The sequence below is a fragment of the Uloborus diversus genome, chromosome 1 (genome assembly GCF_026930045.1).
Source record: "Uloborus diversus isolate 005 chromosome 1, Udiv.v.3.1, whole genome shotgun sequence".
Lineage (NCBI taxonomy): Eukaryota > Metazoa > Arthropoda > Arachnida > Araneae > Uloboridae > Uloborus > Uloborus diversus.
The window spans coordinates 14,086,067-14,104,046 of NC_072731.1; the positions used below are offsets into that span (position 1 = coordinate 14,086,067).

The window sequence follows — 17,980 nt, forward strand, 5'->3', positions numbered from 1 at the left end:
TAATTTCCGCAAAGGCTATCATCATATTTTTTATCCTGATTGGAAGAGGTCAAAAAATGTAAGTACTGTACAGTAAAATTGAAATTTATCATTCATTCACACCAAGTATTCTTCTCTCACACACACACAATATGAGTTTTCTTTCACATTTCCATTCATGCCATCATGCAACAGTAGCCCCAGTGACACCCTTCTCGGAGGTGACTCGTAAATGGATTTGGCAGTCTATGAAAGATATCAATACTTCAATTGTGAAAAATTTCTCCAATATTTTAAATTATATTAACTCTATCAAATGCAACAGCATCAGTATAAGGGGCGCATTTTTCTGCGTGTGGGGGAAGGGGAGGGGGCAAAATGCATCAAACAGTTTCTAAAAAAATATAAATACTAAAATCTCAAAAACTTCAAAATTAAATTTAATCTATCAAACGGAGTAGAGCCAGGCCCATCATTTCATATTTTTCCACAAAGGTCAAAGGGTATGTGCTCAATGCAGTCGCAGCAAAGGGAGATTTTGGGGTAAAAAAATTCGCCAGAGACATTAGTTTCAACATAAATGTTAATTCTAATACAGCAGTTAATGCATATGAAAGGACTATTTTGATAAAATAAAAGTAAAAAAAAACCTTCAGAAAGTATTTTTGATAAAAAAAAAACCTTTGCAGAAGGTATTTCTGGCTGTGCTATTGGCTCAATGTATATTAAGCCAAAAAATAACATAAACCATGCCCACATATATGCAAATATATTAATTTCACAAAGCCAGTGAGGGGAGGGGGGAGAAAATGACAGGCCTGAGTAGTCATTCTATCAAAAAGCATATTTTGCCCTACATGTAACAATTGTTTCTGTCTAGATGTAGGGAGAACCTTCTTTCTTTTGTCTAAAGCAGGAAAAGGAATACAAAATAGCCAGCACCAGAGTAACAAATTTATTTTACTACTACAAAGACCTAATTACCTTAATCTATGCCTACAGCCTATGCTATAAGCAGGGTTGGTTCGGTTTAGACTTAACGGGGCTTTTTCAAGTATGGTGTCCTTTTTGTAGTTCGAACATCTTGGTTCGTGGCATGGCTCAAAAATTATATAGCCTGACATGCCCAGGCATGTAAAAATTCCAATTGGGCACGAATCTTTTAATTTTATATCAGGACCCTATACGGGGGGGGGGGGATCTTAAGGTTACACCCTCCCCCTGAAAAGTTCGGTTTGACATTTAAATGTTCGTTTATATTTAAACATTTCCAAAAAATGTTGTTCGAAAACTCAAATGTCTTTCATATTAATTGCATAAAACTCTTTCATAATAGATAACCCAACGACTTGAGCATTAGCACTGCCCATGAAAGTTTTTTAAAATAAATAATGGGGGGAGGAGGGGGGAATATATATAAATAGACAAATTGTGCATTAAAATTCCATTTTAAACTAATTTTTTATAGGGGAAACGAAAACCAATAATTTTAATCGCAACAAATTATTACACATTTTCTCAGGTATAATTTTCACAGGTCAGGTTCTCTTTTACCTTTTTCAAAAATACACTAGACGTTAAATCCCGGTTTTAACAAATATGCCATTTCAACTGTGCTTGCGCGCGGACTTAGCTTTTTGGGCTTTTTGTTTTAAGATTTCGTGTGGCTTGTTTATATTTAGGCTGAGCGAGAGTCCCACCAAATTAATGAATGTGATTAGAATATTTTCACAGCAATTTCGTGATATAATATATGAAACTACGGATATGAATAACTGATAATCTTAAGAGAAAAATGACGCTAAATATTGATTAGTTTGGAAATATTTAATTAACATAAATGTAAAACAGGTTGTGTACTTCAAAAATAATTGGAATATTAATACAGAAATCCGTCTTTTACGGATATTTTACGTTAGGCGTAAACAACCCTTTTGCTTAGATTGAGGGTTCGGCTTTGTATTACAAGTGATGCTGCAATTCTAGTACGCTCTTCTGAGGTTAAAAATGGTCCTGAAAAGTACAGACAAATCAGACACCGAATTCATTAATAATTAAGACGCAAAATTCCATCTTTACTGAGGCCGAAAAACTAAATCAGAGAAAACTTTGTGATTTCTAATTTTTATCTGTTGCTATCTCATATTTATTACCAAATTTAAAATGCTTATAATTAATTTTAGCAAGATTTTTTAAATCAGCGAAGTCTGCGCACAAGCGCAGTTGAAATGAAATTTGTGATAACCGGGATTTAACGTCGAGTCAAAAATACAGGTTCAAACCTTTCAACAACTACTGATTTGATCATTTTATTTCTAGACAGACTATACTACATTCATTTAAAAATTTTGAATTTTTTTTTCTAATCAGATAGTTTTAATTGGTGTGAAATCTAGATATTTTAAAGTCAAGAAATAAATTTTTAATTACGGTTCAAGTACAAAGCATTGAAAAGTGATGAAAAGTGCAAAAATACATGATTAAAATCATAGTATGAACTTTCCAACTTACTTCGAATCTCGTATCAGGTGTAAATTATGAATGGTACTAGATACTGGCCTGAAAGATGATCAAAAATGTATTAAGAGCAATAAAGTAACAACGATGAGTACTTATTTATCTGTATTTCATTAATTATACATGTGATACAATTAGCTTCGATCTCATGATCTTTATTGATTTTAAATATATTAAGTGCGTGAGTGAAACTGTAATCCAGAGGAAAGGGAATAAATCGTTTCTGTATATTTATTTGCTACAATTCTTAACATTATCTTCTCACAAAATACTGAAAACTTAAATAAAATTGTACATTTTAAGTCAAAATCACTTCACATGCCACGTTCATAAGAAAAAAATAGATAAAATACCTGCCAGGAACATTTTCAGTTTTTTTCCAAAAATTCGATTTGCTATCAGAATCATCATGAGAATTTTTCATATTGTTCAAAACAAAATTTTGTTTTTTTCATATTAGTAAATGACGGAAAAGTAAACACGAAAGATGAAGGACAACATAACGTCACACCGGTTGGGGTGTTGCTTGTCACGTTTCCACAATTTTCTGAATTTTTTCTTTTTTTTTTCTTATAGGTTGTGTTCGATGAGCTACCGGTAGCTCACCGATTGCTTGATCACATGACAAATAATGACGTTATCTCCAACGGTTTAGCTTTGGCTGACGTGACCGGTGGCTACCGGTTGAGCGCAAGCTTACGTATTCATTCATTTCAAAAGAATAAAAGTTTCTCATTTAAGCTTACTCTGAACAGAAAATTAAAATGAATGTAAGCACTAAACTTTGATTGGAATTGTTGATATTAATGAAGAATTTCTGGGAAAATATCTTTGAAAGGAAAATATATAGGCTACATTCGGAAACAGACACAGGTCACACCGGTGCCACCACAAGCGTTCGGAAACGATCGACCGCCATAGTAGGGAATTCAAAAAATCAAATTATTTTAAAGTTTTGACTACTTTTTTAATGCAAAACAACTTTTATCAAGAGTTATTAAAGCAATGTATCCTCAATAAAATCTAGTTTGAATGTTTCCTCTTAATATACAAAAAACTAATGGCAGCTCCGTATTCCGCACTTGTTTTGGATGACGCCATAATTGTTGACATTCGTCATCCTGGTCTTCAGTCAAGTACCCGGACGAAAACAACCGGCTATTTAAAAAGTACGGGATTATAAATATGCAAAGATAATGTCAGCTAATTTAATTTTCCAGAATAAAATTATTTTGAGCCTTTCAAAACTAAACTGATGGATACATATTTTGACTAACAATTTTCATGGTCACAAAGCATTGAATTTAAATAAAAAAGTTTCATTTTTGGAAATAACTTTAATATATTTTCCATTCATCCACGGTTTCAGAGTTTCTTACATTTTACCATCTTTAAAATTCAATTAGAATATCAATTTTTTTTTAACTGTCGTATTTTTCCTTTTCTGAAAACGTTTCTAACGTATTAAACAACTAGCTGCAGACTATGTAATCTTTTTACTTAGGGTATTGTTGTTTTGTGTTTGTATCCAGTTTTAGGTATCATTTTTGAATTAGTAGCCAGATCTTTGTTTTGTTTAAGAAACGTAGCACATAGTTCGAAAACCCTAAAATCAATTGTCAAGCAAAATCGACCAATTTTTCCCCCCTCTCAGAGTGTTATGAATTCAAATTTCCAGAAAAAAATTAAGAGAAATTTAAGGGTATTTATTTTGATAGCCAGGAATTTCTTGTGAAATTAATTTTTTTTAAGTTCCTCACAGTTAAAATATTAATTATTTCAGGGTAAAGATCTTTTTTTAATCTTACAAATCCATTACATACAAATTATGTGTGTTTGCGAGTGATTGTTAAAATTTATTTATCAGTTCATGTACTAGGTCTGATATGACAATTGTTTTAAATGAATAGTTTTATTTCAACTTACCTTTGTGTTTCATGTAGGAAAATATAATAAACTTAAGAATTGTACCTTTTTTGATATTAGTGAAGAAAAAGATGAACATGAAGTGAGCAAACTATTTTTTCTTTAATTACTTAATTATAGTCTATATTATGGCATTTTCCAGCATATTAGTTCATTAACGAAGTACTGTTTAGAAAAAAAAATAATTTGTTTGTTAATTAACCAAACTTGCATTACATGATTATAAAAAGTTTTATTCCTGGGACCAAGTTGCCTGTTTGCCAAAAGGTGCATCAATAAAACCAGTGAAAGAAAAGCATGGGATACGTACATGCGTTCCTTATCACCTTTTAAGTGAAATATTTCTGAAAAGCAAATTAGTACGGGAAAGATAGTGGTCAAAAGTCGGCATTAAAATATATTGTCAATGGTTTATTTATTTTATCCCTTAGTGTGAGGTAAAATAAGTTATGCTTTGAGTGTTCAATGCATAATTTATTTCTGTTCATTATATATTCATGATTTTATAGATTAATGAGAAAACAATTAATTTAAATATTTGCAGAAAATAGTACTGTCTTCTGTGGTTCATTTCAGAATCAGTAAGAACTTCCCCAATTTGTAAAACATAAGAAACAAAGAATATTTAAATAGAGCTTATTATTGTTGCGGAGAAATTCCACATGAAGAAATCTTGAAGATTGAAATTGTTCATTTTTTATCACTGGCATTTCACATGTTATTCATGTCTGTGCTGTCCTTGAATTTGTATGTTTTTGTATCATTAATTTTTTTTTTAAAATTTTTGCTGCAACTGGTAACTCTTGATTTAATGTGCTCCAAATTAATATTTTTTTTTCTTTTTCATAACCAGGGGTGTAGTGTAATGCCCGATGGTAAATTTCTCCTATATCTGGAGTTTATGCATTAAAACGCGATATAAAAACTTGAAGGAAGATGGGTAAGGAGGCAGATTCAAGATTTTCCCCAACGATGGGGGGGGGGGGGGGGATCAAAGATTCTGCGATGGTATAGCAGGGCCCTAATTAGCGGTACTTATTCTTCACTGTCAACAATCTCTATAACTTTGACATTGTCTGCAAAATATATGAAGTTTCCTAAAAGCCTTTCAAAAGCTTTTTGATTTCGAAAGCTTTTAGACTTTCAAAAAGCTTTCGATAAGGTACCGCATGTTGCTCTACTTAGCAAATTAGCTGATATAGGAATAGGAGGGAAAACTTTCATTTGAGTAAAAAACTGGCTGACCGGAAGAAAACAAGGGGTAGTTGTAAGGGGAAATTATTCTAATTGGAGTGAGGTTTTAAGCGGGGTTCCTCAAGGATAACTGTTAGGGCCTGTTTTGTTCATTGTTTTTATGAACGATATTTATAAAAATATTTCTGGGAACATGAATTGTTTTGCTGATGATGTCAAAGTTATGGGGAGTGTAGAAAATGAAGAACAAGCAAATCAGCTGTAAGAGGATCTAGATCATATTACGGAGTGGGCTGATAAATGGGGTATGGCTGTTAATGTTGGAAAATGTCAAGTGCTTAGTCAGGCAGAAAAACTTACTGATCTGGGCGTCTTAATAAGTCAGGATTTAAAGTTCAGCCAACAGTGTAGCATAGCTAGTAACAAAGCATAGCTATTTCAAACAAATCTAAAGAAGTTCTTCTGCTCTTATATAGAAGTTTGGTAAAACCTCATTTGGAGTTTGCTGTTCAGTTTTGGTCTCCTTACCTTAAGAAAGATATTAATGTATTGGAAAGGGTTCAAAGGTGGGCTACAAGGCTAACAAATGGACTTTCTCATTTAGACTATGATTCCAGGCTTTGAAGGCTAAAAATGTACAGTCTTGAGCAAAGAAGAGCCTTAGGGGACATGATTCAGTTGTTTAAATTTATTAGAATGCAAGATGTTACGGGGCTGAAGTTTAGTACTGAAAACAGGATAAGGGGTCATTGTTCTAAGCTATTTAAATCTCAGGCTAACATGGATATTAGGAAAAATTATTATTATATCAGGGTAGTGGAACCTTGGAACAGCTTACCGGAAGAGGTTTTTAATGAGCACGGAAGTAGATAGTTTTAAGAGGGCCATTGATCTTCACTGGGGATTGTAAATTGACTAGGAACCAGTCTAGCTGGGCCCAGAGCCTGTTGCTGGTCGTCACTTTTTTATTTGTATTTATCATTGAAGCAGCAATGGCCCTAAAACCAAACCTTGCAGAACACCACTTCAAATATCAATCTGCTGAGAATGACCCTAAAAACTATTCTTTGTTTTTCTTCCTGTGAACTAATTTCTAACCCAAAGTTAAGTTTGTCCTCCTAAAAAAAATGGTTGCTGTACCAAAAAATAGTTGCAATAATAGTTTTTTTTTTTTTTAATATTTAAAGGCTGGTGTATGGATTCACCTGAAAATGAAAACAGTCTACAGTGTGACTCTTCGCTTGATTCTCAACCAACAAAGCCAAATGTAGTTGATGCTGAAGTACAGCTGGATTTGAATGATGATCTTAAGTCTGATGCTGAAGAACTTGAAAGTGCCTTTCAGAGTAATTTTGCAAATATAAACATGAAACTACCTCTAACAGTTCAAAGTTGTGTGCCCACTGGCTTACAAGTGTCATCAGAGCTAGTTGTTATAACTAATGCAGGTACAGTTTTTTTTTTTTTTTTTTTTTTAATTCTCTTTCTAAAGTATTATATTTTCAAGTTTTACTTCAAATACAAATACAAATGTGACAAACAGAAACAGGCTCTGGGCCTAGCTAGGCTGATCCTAGATATTTCAATACAGTCTAGTGGAATTCTTTTTCTCTGAAAACAATATAACTAACTTATATTATCAGAATTAGTGATTGCAATACCAGTATACTGACTACCGGTATTTCGAGCAATTTTACAATTTTGTAATACTAGTATTTGCTGAGGTAAAATACCGGTATTTTCATTACTAGATGCAAAAAAAAAAAAGTTTCAATTAAAGAATTTTCATTTTAACTTTTTAAATATCTACTTGTATTTTAAATGTACATTTCTTTTACCATGATACAGAACCAAAATCAATCTATTAAAAATTTGTTTTAAAAAGCACAAAATAATAGAATATCATTAAACATAAATAGCAGAAAGATTGCAAAATAATATTGTCCTTACTAGACGGTGAGATGAATTGTATTTTCGTGCACTTTTATGCACCATATTTTTATTTTTTCCATTTCCCTGATCACTCGCCTTCAATTTTGTGAAATTTAATTTTGAGTCCTATGAACGATTTATTCTAATTCCAACCATCCCATGAATTGATACTTTCTGATTTCTTTTTTGATTATTTGTTTCAACTGTACTAAATTTTGACAAAAAAAAAAAAATCTTGTTAGCATAACAAATTTTAATTTGTTGTCACCAGTATTGGTTTGTTGTCCTGTCTCGCTATTTGCCTTTTATTTGGCAAGATAGTATTTAGAAGTTATAAAGTGGCTCGAAAATTTGCAAAGGTAAAGCATAAGCAATTGGAGCATATTTTCAGGTATTTACATAATTATAATTGTAAAAGAAAAGAAAGTGAAAACGAATAAGGAAAACTAACAAGATCAAATTTAGTTGAGCTTATCATAAATTTCATAGTAAAAAGCTTATAAAAAGCAAACACAAACTTCTCCTGCTTAAGAAAAAATTATAGTAATATTGGAAAAGTATCATCTGTTGGAAAGAAATTTAAACTAGCTATAAATTTTTAAAAAGTAATAATACACACAATACAAAGAGAAACACACTAAAAGGTTTATCCACACGTAACACACAAGAGACCAAATTGTTTGAAGATGAAGGACTTCTAGACAATTAAAAGTGGTGTATTGCGCATTGTTAGCAGGAACCACTGACCTGCGTGAATTCAGAAAGAGGATTTTCAACTGTCGGAAAGTTGAGCTCTAAAATGAGTTCCGGGCTTAGAGATGATTCAATAGATGCATTATGTTTTTTACTATTATTTATTTTTTATTATGACATTTGATCCTTCATTTTATATCTGTGCACAATACGTTTTCGTCAATAATACAATTTTTGCAAAAAATTGGCAGCAACGAAACAATATATTTTCAAGCATTTTTTTTTTTAAATTTCAAATACCAGTATTCCGATATCACGTTTTGAAAATACTGAATACTGGTATTGAATTTTTGGTCCGGTACTTGTAATCCCAACTCAGAATCAATTAAAGGTTAAATATGTAATAGGATTGAACCTGTCTATCTCGAATTTCCTGGTACAGAAGGGAAACTCAAGATAAGGAGGTTTTAAGAAATAGAAGGTTTGATAAAGTCACTAAAACAAGCAACTAGGATGAAGTCGGAGCTGAGATCCTTTTGCAATTATCGGGTCATTTAAAAAGGCTCTGCGCTTTTTTAGTAAATTTTTGAACAATATTTTTTTATTGAAAATCAATTTTAATCTAATACATATTGGCTATTATTATCGATCATGGAGGAATTCTTAGAAAACTTATTTTTTGTACAATGTTTTCCCTGGTTTGCATGAGGACTACATGAGTGCTGATATTAGAAAGAATGATTTTTATTTCCAAGTTCTGCTGTTGATAAAGATCATTCGAGATGTATTTCAAAAATGACACTTTAGCAGGAATTTGAGATATAGAGGTTTTTCAAAAAATTATTTGAGGCAAACATGGGGGAAAAAAGCATCTGCAAATGCAGGCCAATTGCAAAATTTTGGCAGATAGAGGTTTTCAAGATAGGCAGATTTGACTATGTTTGTCCAAAAGTAATCATGCTTCAGTTGTGTATGTGGGTAAATTTGTAGATAATAAATACAGTGGCGTACCTGGCATGAATGACACCCGGAGCGTTAATTTGTGGTGTCACCCCCCCCCTCTATAGATGCAAAGGAAAAAAAATATATGTAAACATGAAATTCATGCAATTTTTAGTAATAACTTTATTTTTGTTATAACCAAATTTTACATGGACTAATTAGAAAAAAACAAATAAAAATGGGGGTCTGGGGTTTCCCCCCAGAAAATTTTCAAATTTTTTAGTCTTAAAAATGCATTTTAGCTACATATTTTCCCAAAACTTGCAATTCCACTTCGGGTGTGACCCCTAGATGAGTGACCCCTGGAGTGGACCCCCCCCCCCAAGTAATGAATCCACTGATAAATATTATGTCTAATAAAATCCTCATACTAACATGTTGTTGTGATCAAGTTTGGCTCATTTGATGCATTTTCTTTAACAACCCACTGGGAGATAAAATTTTAAAAAAATGCATCAGCTGAACCAAATTAGTAACTGCAAACATGCAAGATTACTGAATTTGAAATTTCTGTACTTGGCAATCTATATGTGTTTTCAACCTGGTTGTGATAAAAAGCAAAAACTCAATTTTCTATTGCATGTTTCTTTTTCTATTGGAGAAATGATTTATATTGTTAACAAAGTTGTAAACATTTAAAAATCTCTTAACTCTTTTGTGATAGGAGCTGGATTCCTGAATGAGCAAAAACTGCCAATTTCTACATTTCATCCAGCTGACAATCCTGAACCTCTTAGTAAACGGCTCTGCATTGAACAAGATGGCCAAACTTATATCTTGGCATTGCAAGGTATTTTTTTCTTATCTTAGTTAGAGTATGTTGATGGTAAATGCTCTATACTGTTAAATGACCTTTCTTTATTAAAAATGAAATATTTTAGCACAGTTTTTGAATGTTTTTTTTTTCTTTCTTTCTTTTCTTTTTTCTTTTTTTTTTTTTTTTTTGAACAAGCATCTTCTGAAGTAGTCAATATTTTATAGAGCAAAATTTTCCAGTATAATTTGGATCCTAAGTTTGATCTTTAATCTAAGTTTGAACACCATTAACACTGTGGCAAATATATAAATACAAATGTGACGACCAGCAACAGGCTCTGGGCCCAGCTAGGCTGATCCTAGTCAGTTGTCCAATGAAGGTCAATGGCCCTCTTAAAAGCAATCCACCCCGTTGCTCATTACCGTCTCTTCCGGTAAGCTGTTCCAAGTGCGTCGTTTTTTTGCCAAAACAAAATGAGTCTTCTTTCTCAGTTTACAATAAGACTCTTAATTAATGTATTTCAATTATAATGGATGTGTATTATCATTTATTAGCATCTATAAATTTTAATTTGGTGTTAAAATATTTAAGGCTTTTTAATAAAAGGCCTTAAATATTTTAACACCAAATCTCTACCTTTACAACCTTTCCTACTAATTTCTACCTTTACCTACTTTATGGTTACTCTAATATATTACCGTTAAAAAGAAACCTTATTAATTGTTCAAGCTGAGACTCTAAAATGACTCTCTCTGTTTTATCAATAATTCATTTCAGTCTTACTTAATTTTTTTAGCACTTATGATTTATGCATCATTAAAAAAAAAACATTCACTTAACAATCTTCTTTTTATCACCAACTGCCCATGTAACAAGAAGTGGTTATTTTGGACAATTTTCAGTGCATTTTCAATGTATTCCAATTATAATAAATGTGACTTATTATATGGTATCTATAAAAATCTTCTAAACCTTTGCCTTAAATGTTTGAGCATTAAATTTCTACTTTTAACAAGAATTTCCATCTAGAACTAAACAAGCCTACTTTGCCGTATACTATCTACTTTCTAGTATCTGATCAATATTCTCAAAAATAGCTAAAATCGCAAATTGTTTTAAACATAAATTTTTAATATTTTAAGCTGATTTCTAGGAATAAAATATGCCTCACTTATCTAAAGAATTAGATGTGCAAAATAAAAAATAAATGAATAAACAAACAAATGAAATAGCAGCACCTTTTAAACAAAGCAGCTAATACACTTTTTTCCATTTAAAAAAAAAAATATATATCTTTAACCGCTTTCAAAAAGAAAGAAAAATTAATAAGCTCATTAAACTAAATACATCATATCAAAAAAAAAAGGGTTTGTTTTTCCCCTGTTGCCAAAAAAAAAAAAATTAAATGAATTAATGTACTTTCCAAAACAAATAAAAACCATAAAATGTCAACTTAAAGAAATAATTTTTAATGTCAAAAAAAAAAAAAAAATCGTCTGCACATATCTTAATGTAGAAACATAAAGGACTTCGAGTTTATCTGCCAAAAACTGAATACATAAATTAAAATTTTAGAGTGAAAATAAAAACAAGTCATATTAACTAATTATTTCACAGTCAAAAGCATGGCTGCGGAGTCGGAGTCAATCTCATTTGAGGATAAAAGAGTCAAATTCAAAAGCCAAAGGTAATTAATTCAAAGACTCTGAGTTGGAATCGGTCATTTCCCTTAGAGTACGCAACTTTGCCAATGTTTGCAGAGTCGGAGTCAGACTTATATTGGGATGAAGGAGTCGAATATCCAAGAATCGGAGTCAGTCATTTTTCCTCCGTGTATAAATTTTAACCAAAGCTACGAAGTCAGAGTCAAAGTCGGGGAGTTGAGAGTTCGACTAGTTGTCGGGCAAAGGAGTCAGAGTCAGGTGTCCCAAAATTCTCCGAGTCGGAGTTGGGAATTTGTCGTCGAGCTATTTCCAACAAAATTTGTTTGAAGTAAATATGCCTTCAAGTGCAGAATCTATATTGACTTTCAGTTTCCTCGTAGGTGCTAATGTTAAGGAATTTGAACTATTCAAAATTGAACAAAAAATAGTTCAAATCAAAAAGTGAAATATAGGAACAAGGTGTCCTCACCGACATCTTTCGAACAAAAAAAAATTGTTCGAATCGGGCTAGTCACTCAAAAGTTATTGGGGGGGGGGGGGACAGACAGACTGACAAATATTTTCCCCATCTCAATACCCTACTGTTCAATTTTTAATTTATCGATTTTTATTTTATTATTTTATTTTTTGACTTTTTTTTTTCTTTTTGCCATATTTTCAAGATGTATTAAGCCTTCTTTCATGCTTCTTTCTCTGACTTTTACTGTGAAAGTAGGAAGAAAATACCTTACTGTCCTTCATGTATTACCAATGGAACTGAGGACTTTAATGTTGATCCTTCAGTAAAATAATGTGTATTAATAACTTGAAGTCTTACTTAAAAATATAGACACTAACAATTTTTATTAGAGACGTACCGAGTACTCGGTAACTACTCGGTACTCGGCCTACTCGGCCAATTTGCCGAGTACTCGGTACTCGGCCAAATTCTGATCAGAAACTCGGCCAATACCGAGTAGTTGCAAAAAATTGAATATTGTCCAAGACAGATACTAAAATGTCTAAAAAAAAGAGCAAGCATTATATTCTGCAATCATTTACAATTAAAATTTGTAAGTCAAATTTAAATTTTGAGAGTAATGCAGTTTGTAATGCTTCAATGGAATAAATCTTGATTTTAATGTCTCCAAAGTAAATAAAACTTTTTATTAGAAATTATGCAAAAAAGGTAAGTATAGAAAATATGGAATTTTTATATTAAAAATGGATTTTTGCTACAAACAAAAATTAGTTATAAAAAATATAAAAATACCTTTGCTTAAAAAATAAAAGGAAACAAAACAACGTTAAAAGCACAGTGCATGAACACTGCAGACATGTGTTTTGGCGTTACAAGGAATTCCTTTTTCAATGCACAAAATGGGAGCTCGTGGTGTTCAGCCCTAAATTCATTCAACCCACCACCAGAGTGCGCAACGACGCAACAGTGCGCACGTGCGTAACTAGCAACATTGATGTAACCTTCAGTGTAGATGTTTTGTCTTTCCAATAAAGTTGTTCAAAACCCGTGCTGCTCTTTCCATCGTTCGTACATGGTCCGTCGAGCCGGAGCAATAGTCAATCAAGTTTAGGATGATGTGTAGCAGTCAACGTGCAAACTGTTATAAAACAAGCAGTTCATATTCATCACTCTTGAACGAGTAAAGCAAAAGACGAAACAAGCATCGCACTCATTGAGGAAGGTCACGTCCTTAACATGGAGCCCCTTTTAAAGAGAAAAAAAATAATAAAAGGTAAGCTAACTAGATTAACTACCCAAGTAAAGAATTCGCAAGTCAAGGGTATTTCTCTGTCTGATATAGAAGTATTCGAAAATAGTGCTATTTCTTTAGATAGTGAGATAAATACTTTAAATGATGAAATTCTAACAACTTGTTTAGACACAGAATTTGATAAATATGAACAAGAAATGCATGAATTGCTTTCAAAATTAGATGAGTTAAAAATCACTTTAAAAAATGAACAAAAGAAATGTGTAAGCGATAACACTGTTAACGACATTAATTTAAATATATCTCAAAACACAGTAAATTCAGATGTCAATAGCTTAAAACTTCCGCGTGTAGAGTTACCAGTGTTTACTTCTAATTATCTTGATTGGATTTCATTTCGTGATTTATTTTTAGCAAGTGTAGGAAACAATCAATCATTAAGTAACTGTCAAAAATTACAGTATCTTAAACTTTCTGTTAAGGGTGAAGCAGCTACTTTGTTACAATCGATTCAAATTTCAAATGAAAATTATGAAAGGGCGTGGAAGGCGCTTACTGATCGTTATGAAAACGAATCAGAAATCATAAATGCAGCTTTAAACAAATTAATTTCTCAACCTATATTAAAACAGGAATCAGCCTCAGGGTTACGGAAATTAATTGACACTACATCACAATGCATAGATACATTAAAAATCCTAAAACAGCCTGTAGAGCATTGGGATACAATTATTATTTTCCTATTAAAAGGAAAACTAGATTCAGAAACACTTCGCGTTTGGACGCTAGAACATGCGAAAAAATTTCCTTCATTCGATGAGTTCAAATCTTTCACACTAAGCAGAGCAGATGCTTTAGCGTCTTTAGCGTTAAGGGAGGCCAGAAAGGAGAAATTCAATGTAAACTATGAGAGCGGGGGATCCTTTCGAAGTCAGAAAACCCATAAATCAGTTCATTCAGCTCAAGTGGTTGCTAACATATGCGTTTTCTGTAAAAGTGAGTCTCATTTCGGATTATTTAAGTGCAATACTTTTTTGGAGCTGCCCTTGAAGGAAAAATGGAACGTAGTGAAAAGAAATAACTTATGCGCTAATTGTCTGAAATCAAATAAAACTCATCGAATTGAAAAATGTCGAGCGGGAAATTGCAAAAATTGTTCTCAGCCACATAACACATTATTGTGCGCGAAAAACACAAATGAAACAAAATCTCAAACACAAACAGAAAATGAAATGCTTTCAACTATTAGTAGCAATAGCACAGTTGTTCCAAACACACAATGTGTGCTATTACCTACTGCAGTTGTTTATGTCAAAGACATCAATGGCATTTCACACACTTTCAGACTGCTGATCGATTCTGCTAGTCAGGGCACATTTATCCGGGAAAGTTGTGTAAATTTTCTGGGATTAAAACGCAATCGAATAAACATAAGCGTAGATGGCTTGAGTTCACAGAAAGTGGGCAAAGTTACAGGTTCAGTTCAAATACAAATCACATCACTATTTTACAAAATTGCTACTATCACAGCAGAAGCGTTCATTATACCTAAAATAACTTGTGACCTTCCCCAATATCAAGTGGATGCATCCGTCTTAAGTAATTTCAAACACTTACAACTGGCAGACAAAAATTGCCATCAACCGGGCCCTATAGACATACTGCTGGGTGCAGATGTATTTAATGAAATAATGCTTAGCGGACAGACAAAAGTCCCAGGACAATCATTAGTCGCTCTAGAATCCATTTTCGGATGGGTGATTCTAGGAAAAACTGAAAGCAAGTCAAATTCCAAATCACAAACTGTAATTTCCAATCATGCAAGTTTCGAGTATAATGCCATTGAGTATGAGCTAGACAAGTTCTGGAAATTGGAAGAAATTTCAGAAACAAATCCTTATACGGAAGAGGAAGCCGCATGTGAGAACCATTTTAAACAAACATTCTCCCGTGATTCTACTGGCAGATTTGTGGTGAAACTACTGTTCCGTGAAACAATCAATGAACTCGGATCGTCTCGAGACATAGCCGTGCATAGGCTACAACAAATAGAATGTAGGTTTGTTAAAAATCAATCCCTCTCAAAACATTACCACAAATTCATGCAAGATTATCAGGACTTAAAACATATGGAACTAATTCCAGACAACGAAATTGATGTTCCGGCAACTTCCAGCTTTTATCTCCCTCACCACGCAGTTCCCAATAAAACCGGAGATAAATTTCGGGTTGTTTTTGATGGTTCTGCAAAATCATCCAGCGGTATATCTCTTAATGACAATTTAATGGTGGGACCACAGCTACAAAGTGATCTCACTACATTACTTCTTCGCTTTCGAACTTACAAAATAGCGATGACTGCAGACATAGAAAAAATGTACAGACAAATTATCCTACAAGACGCAGACTTTCAGAGAATAGTCTGGCGCAATTCATCGTTGGAGCCAATTCAAGATTTTCGTCTAACAAGAATAGCATACGGCACAGCTTCAGCACCGTACCTTGCTGTTAGATGTCTACAACAATTGGCAGTGGAAGAAGCAGATCAATTTCCAATGGCCTCCAAAGCAGCCATCATGGACTTCTACGTTGACGATTTAATGTCTGGAGCCAAGTCAATCTCAGAAGCTATTGAATTGCAGAAACAATTGATGCACATGCTATCAAGTGCAGGCTTCATTCTACGAAAATGGGCATCCAACAGTGAAGAGCTCATAAATTCGATTGATTCAGATTTACGTTCTTCAAAGACCGCGTTGAACATAGATAGTGATGAGACTGTCAAAACATTAGGTGTCCTGTGGCATCCAGCATCAGACACATTCCGGTTCAAAGTAAACACCACACCTCTAGAAAGTACTTTGACAAAACGAACACTTCTTTCAACCATCGCCAGAACATTTGACCCTCTTGGATGGTTGTCACCCATCACAATCAAATCTAAAATCATGATGCAAAAAATGTGGAAATATCAAGTGCAATGGGATGAAAACGTTCCCCCAGACATCGCACGCGAATGGACAGAACTTGCAGAAGACATGATGTCTGTAAAAGATATCGAAATTCCAAGATTTTTGTCGACTGGTGATAGCAATGAACTCAAATTATTCGGCTTCAGTGATGCATCGGAAAAGGCGTACGCAGCAGTTATTTACTCCTGTTCTACTGAAGAGAATGAAAAAACAAATGTGCAGCTCGTAATATCAAAAACCAGAGTAGCTCCACTCAAAACCGTTTCCATTCCAAGGTTGGAACTTTGCGGTGCTCTATTACTCACAAAATTAATGGATTTTACCTGCAAAGCATTGAATACCAACATAGCACACACGCAGTTCTATACAGACTCTAATATTGTTCTTTCTTGGTTAGCATCTCACTCAAGCAAGTGGAAAACCTTTGTAGCCAACAGGGTGGCTAAAATCCAAAATCTCTCATCACCGACCCAGTGGTTCTTCGTAAGTAGTGAATTAAACCCAGCTGATCACGCCAGTCGTGGCATGTCATCATCAGCGCTACTGAGTTCATCATGGTTTACAGGACCAAGTTTTTTACATGAACCTATGCCTCTACAGGTAAGTGCACCAACACCTCCAATCCCAGAGCCTGTGCCAGAGGAACGTTTGCATACGATACAATCAACAACTGCAATCAATAATACATCAGAAGTAATACTTTGTTTAACCGTTATTCATCCCTTTCTACCCTTAAACGTGTTGTAGCTCTTTGCTTAAGATTCATTCACAACTGTAAAAATTCACGTAATAAGATTTCCGGATTTTTAAAGACAATAGAAATTAATAATGCTATGTGTGTTTTAATTAAACTTGTACAAAATTCAGAGTTTATTAATGAGATCAATGCACTTAACAAAAATCAAACTTTATCTTGTAGAAGCAAAATTTTAGCTCTCAATCCTTATCTCGATGCTTCAGGAATTTTGAGGGTGGGCGGCCGCTTGCGACATGCAAACGTCGCATACAGCCAAAAACATCCCATCTTACTTCCAAAGAAACATATTTTAACTGATCTCATTATTAAACACTATCATTTAAATCTATTGCATGCTGGTACACAACTTTTACTATCATGTATTCAAGAACAGTTCTGGATTATTGGTGCTAAGGATATCATTAGGCATTTTATAAGAAAGTGTGTTAAATGTTGCAGAATTCGAGCAACTGTAACCAATCAAATGATGAGTGATTTGCCACCCACACGCATTTCTCCTGCTCCTACATTTTCTCGTTGTGGTGTAGATTATGCAGGCCCGTTCCAAATCAAAGCAGCTAAAGGACGAGGCTCTAAAACATTCAAGACATACATTGCTCTTTTTGTTTGTTTTATCACTAGAGCTATTCACTTAGAGTTAGTTACTGATCTTTCAGCAGACGCGTTCATTGCAGCTCTGAAACGTTTTATTTCTCGCAGAGGGAAATGCAGTGACATATATAGTGATTGTGGTTCTAACTTTATTGGCGCAAAACGTAAACTCATGGAATTTGAAAAGCTCGCTAAGACTAAGAGTTACAATGAAAATGTTAATAATTTTTTATCTGAAAAGGGTATTAATTGGCATTTAAATGTTCCAGGAGCTCCACACATGG

At 33.4% G+C, this 17,980-nt stretch overlaps 2 protein-coding genes across 3 annotated transcripts in view; one reads left to right on the plus strand and one right to left on the minus strand.

Moving 5' to 3' along the window:
* Positions 1–3,016, minus strand: part of LOC129234435 (TBC1 domain family member 22B-like) — a 32,707-nt gene extending 29,691 nt beyond the window's left edge. Inside the window, exons 1-2 of the mRNA XM_054868435.1 lie at positions 2,850–3,016; positions 2,491–2,538 (exon numbers count right to left, since the gene is read on the minus strand). Coding sequence (XP_054724410.1) covers positions 2,491–2,538; positions 2,850–2,920 — 119 coding nt within the window. The 5' untranslated portion in view covers positions 2,921–3,016. The remainder of the gene's footprint in view (positions 1–2,490; positions 2,539–2,849) is intronic.
* A 573-nt stretch (positions 3,017–3,589) lies between these two features.
* LOC129228038 (cyclin-D-binding Myb-like transcription factor 1) overlaps positions 3,590–17,980 on the plus strand; it is a 37,791-nt gene continuing 23,400 nt past the window's right edge. Inside the window, exons 1-4 of one of the 2 annotated variants that reach the window (XM_054862669.1) lie at positions 3,618–3,665; positions 4,440–4,504; positions 6,804–7,064; positions 9,908–10,033. In XM_054862669.1, coding sequence (XP_054718644.1) covers positions 6,812–7,064; positions 9,908–10,033 — 379 coding nt within the window. In that variant the 5' untranslated portion in view covers positions 3,618–3,665; positions 4,440–4,504; positions 6,804–6,811. Of the gene's footprint in view, positions 3,666–4,439; positions 4,505–6,803; positions 7,065–9,907; positions 10,034–17,980 lie in introns of both variants that reach the window. The other variant, XM_054862678.1, reaches the window with a different exon arrangement.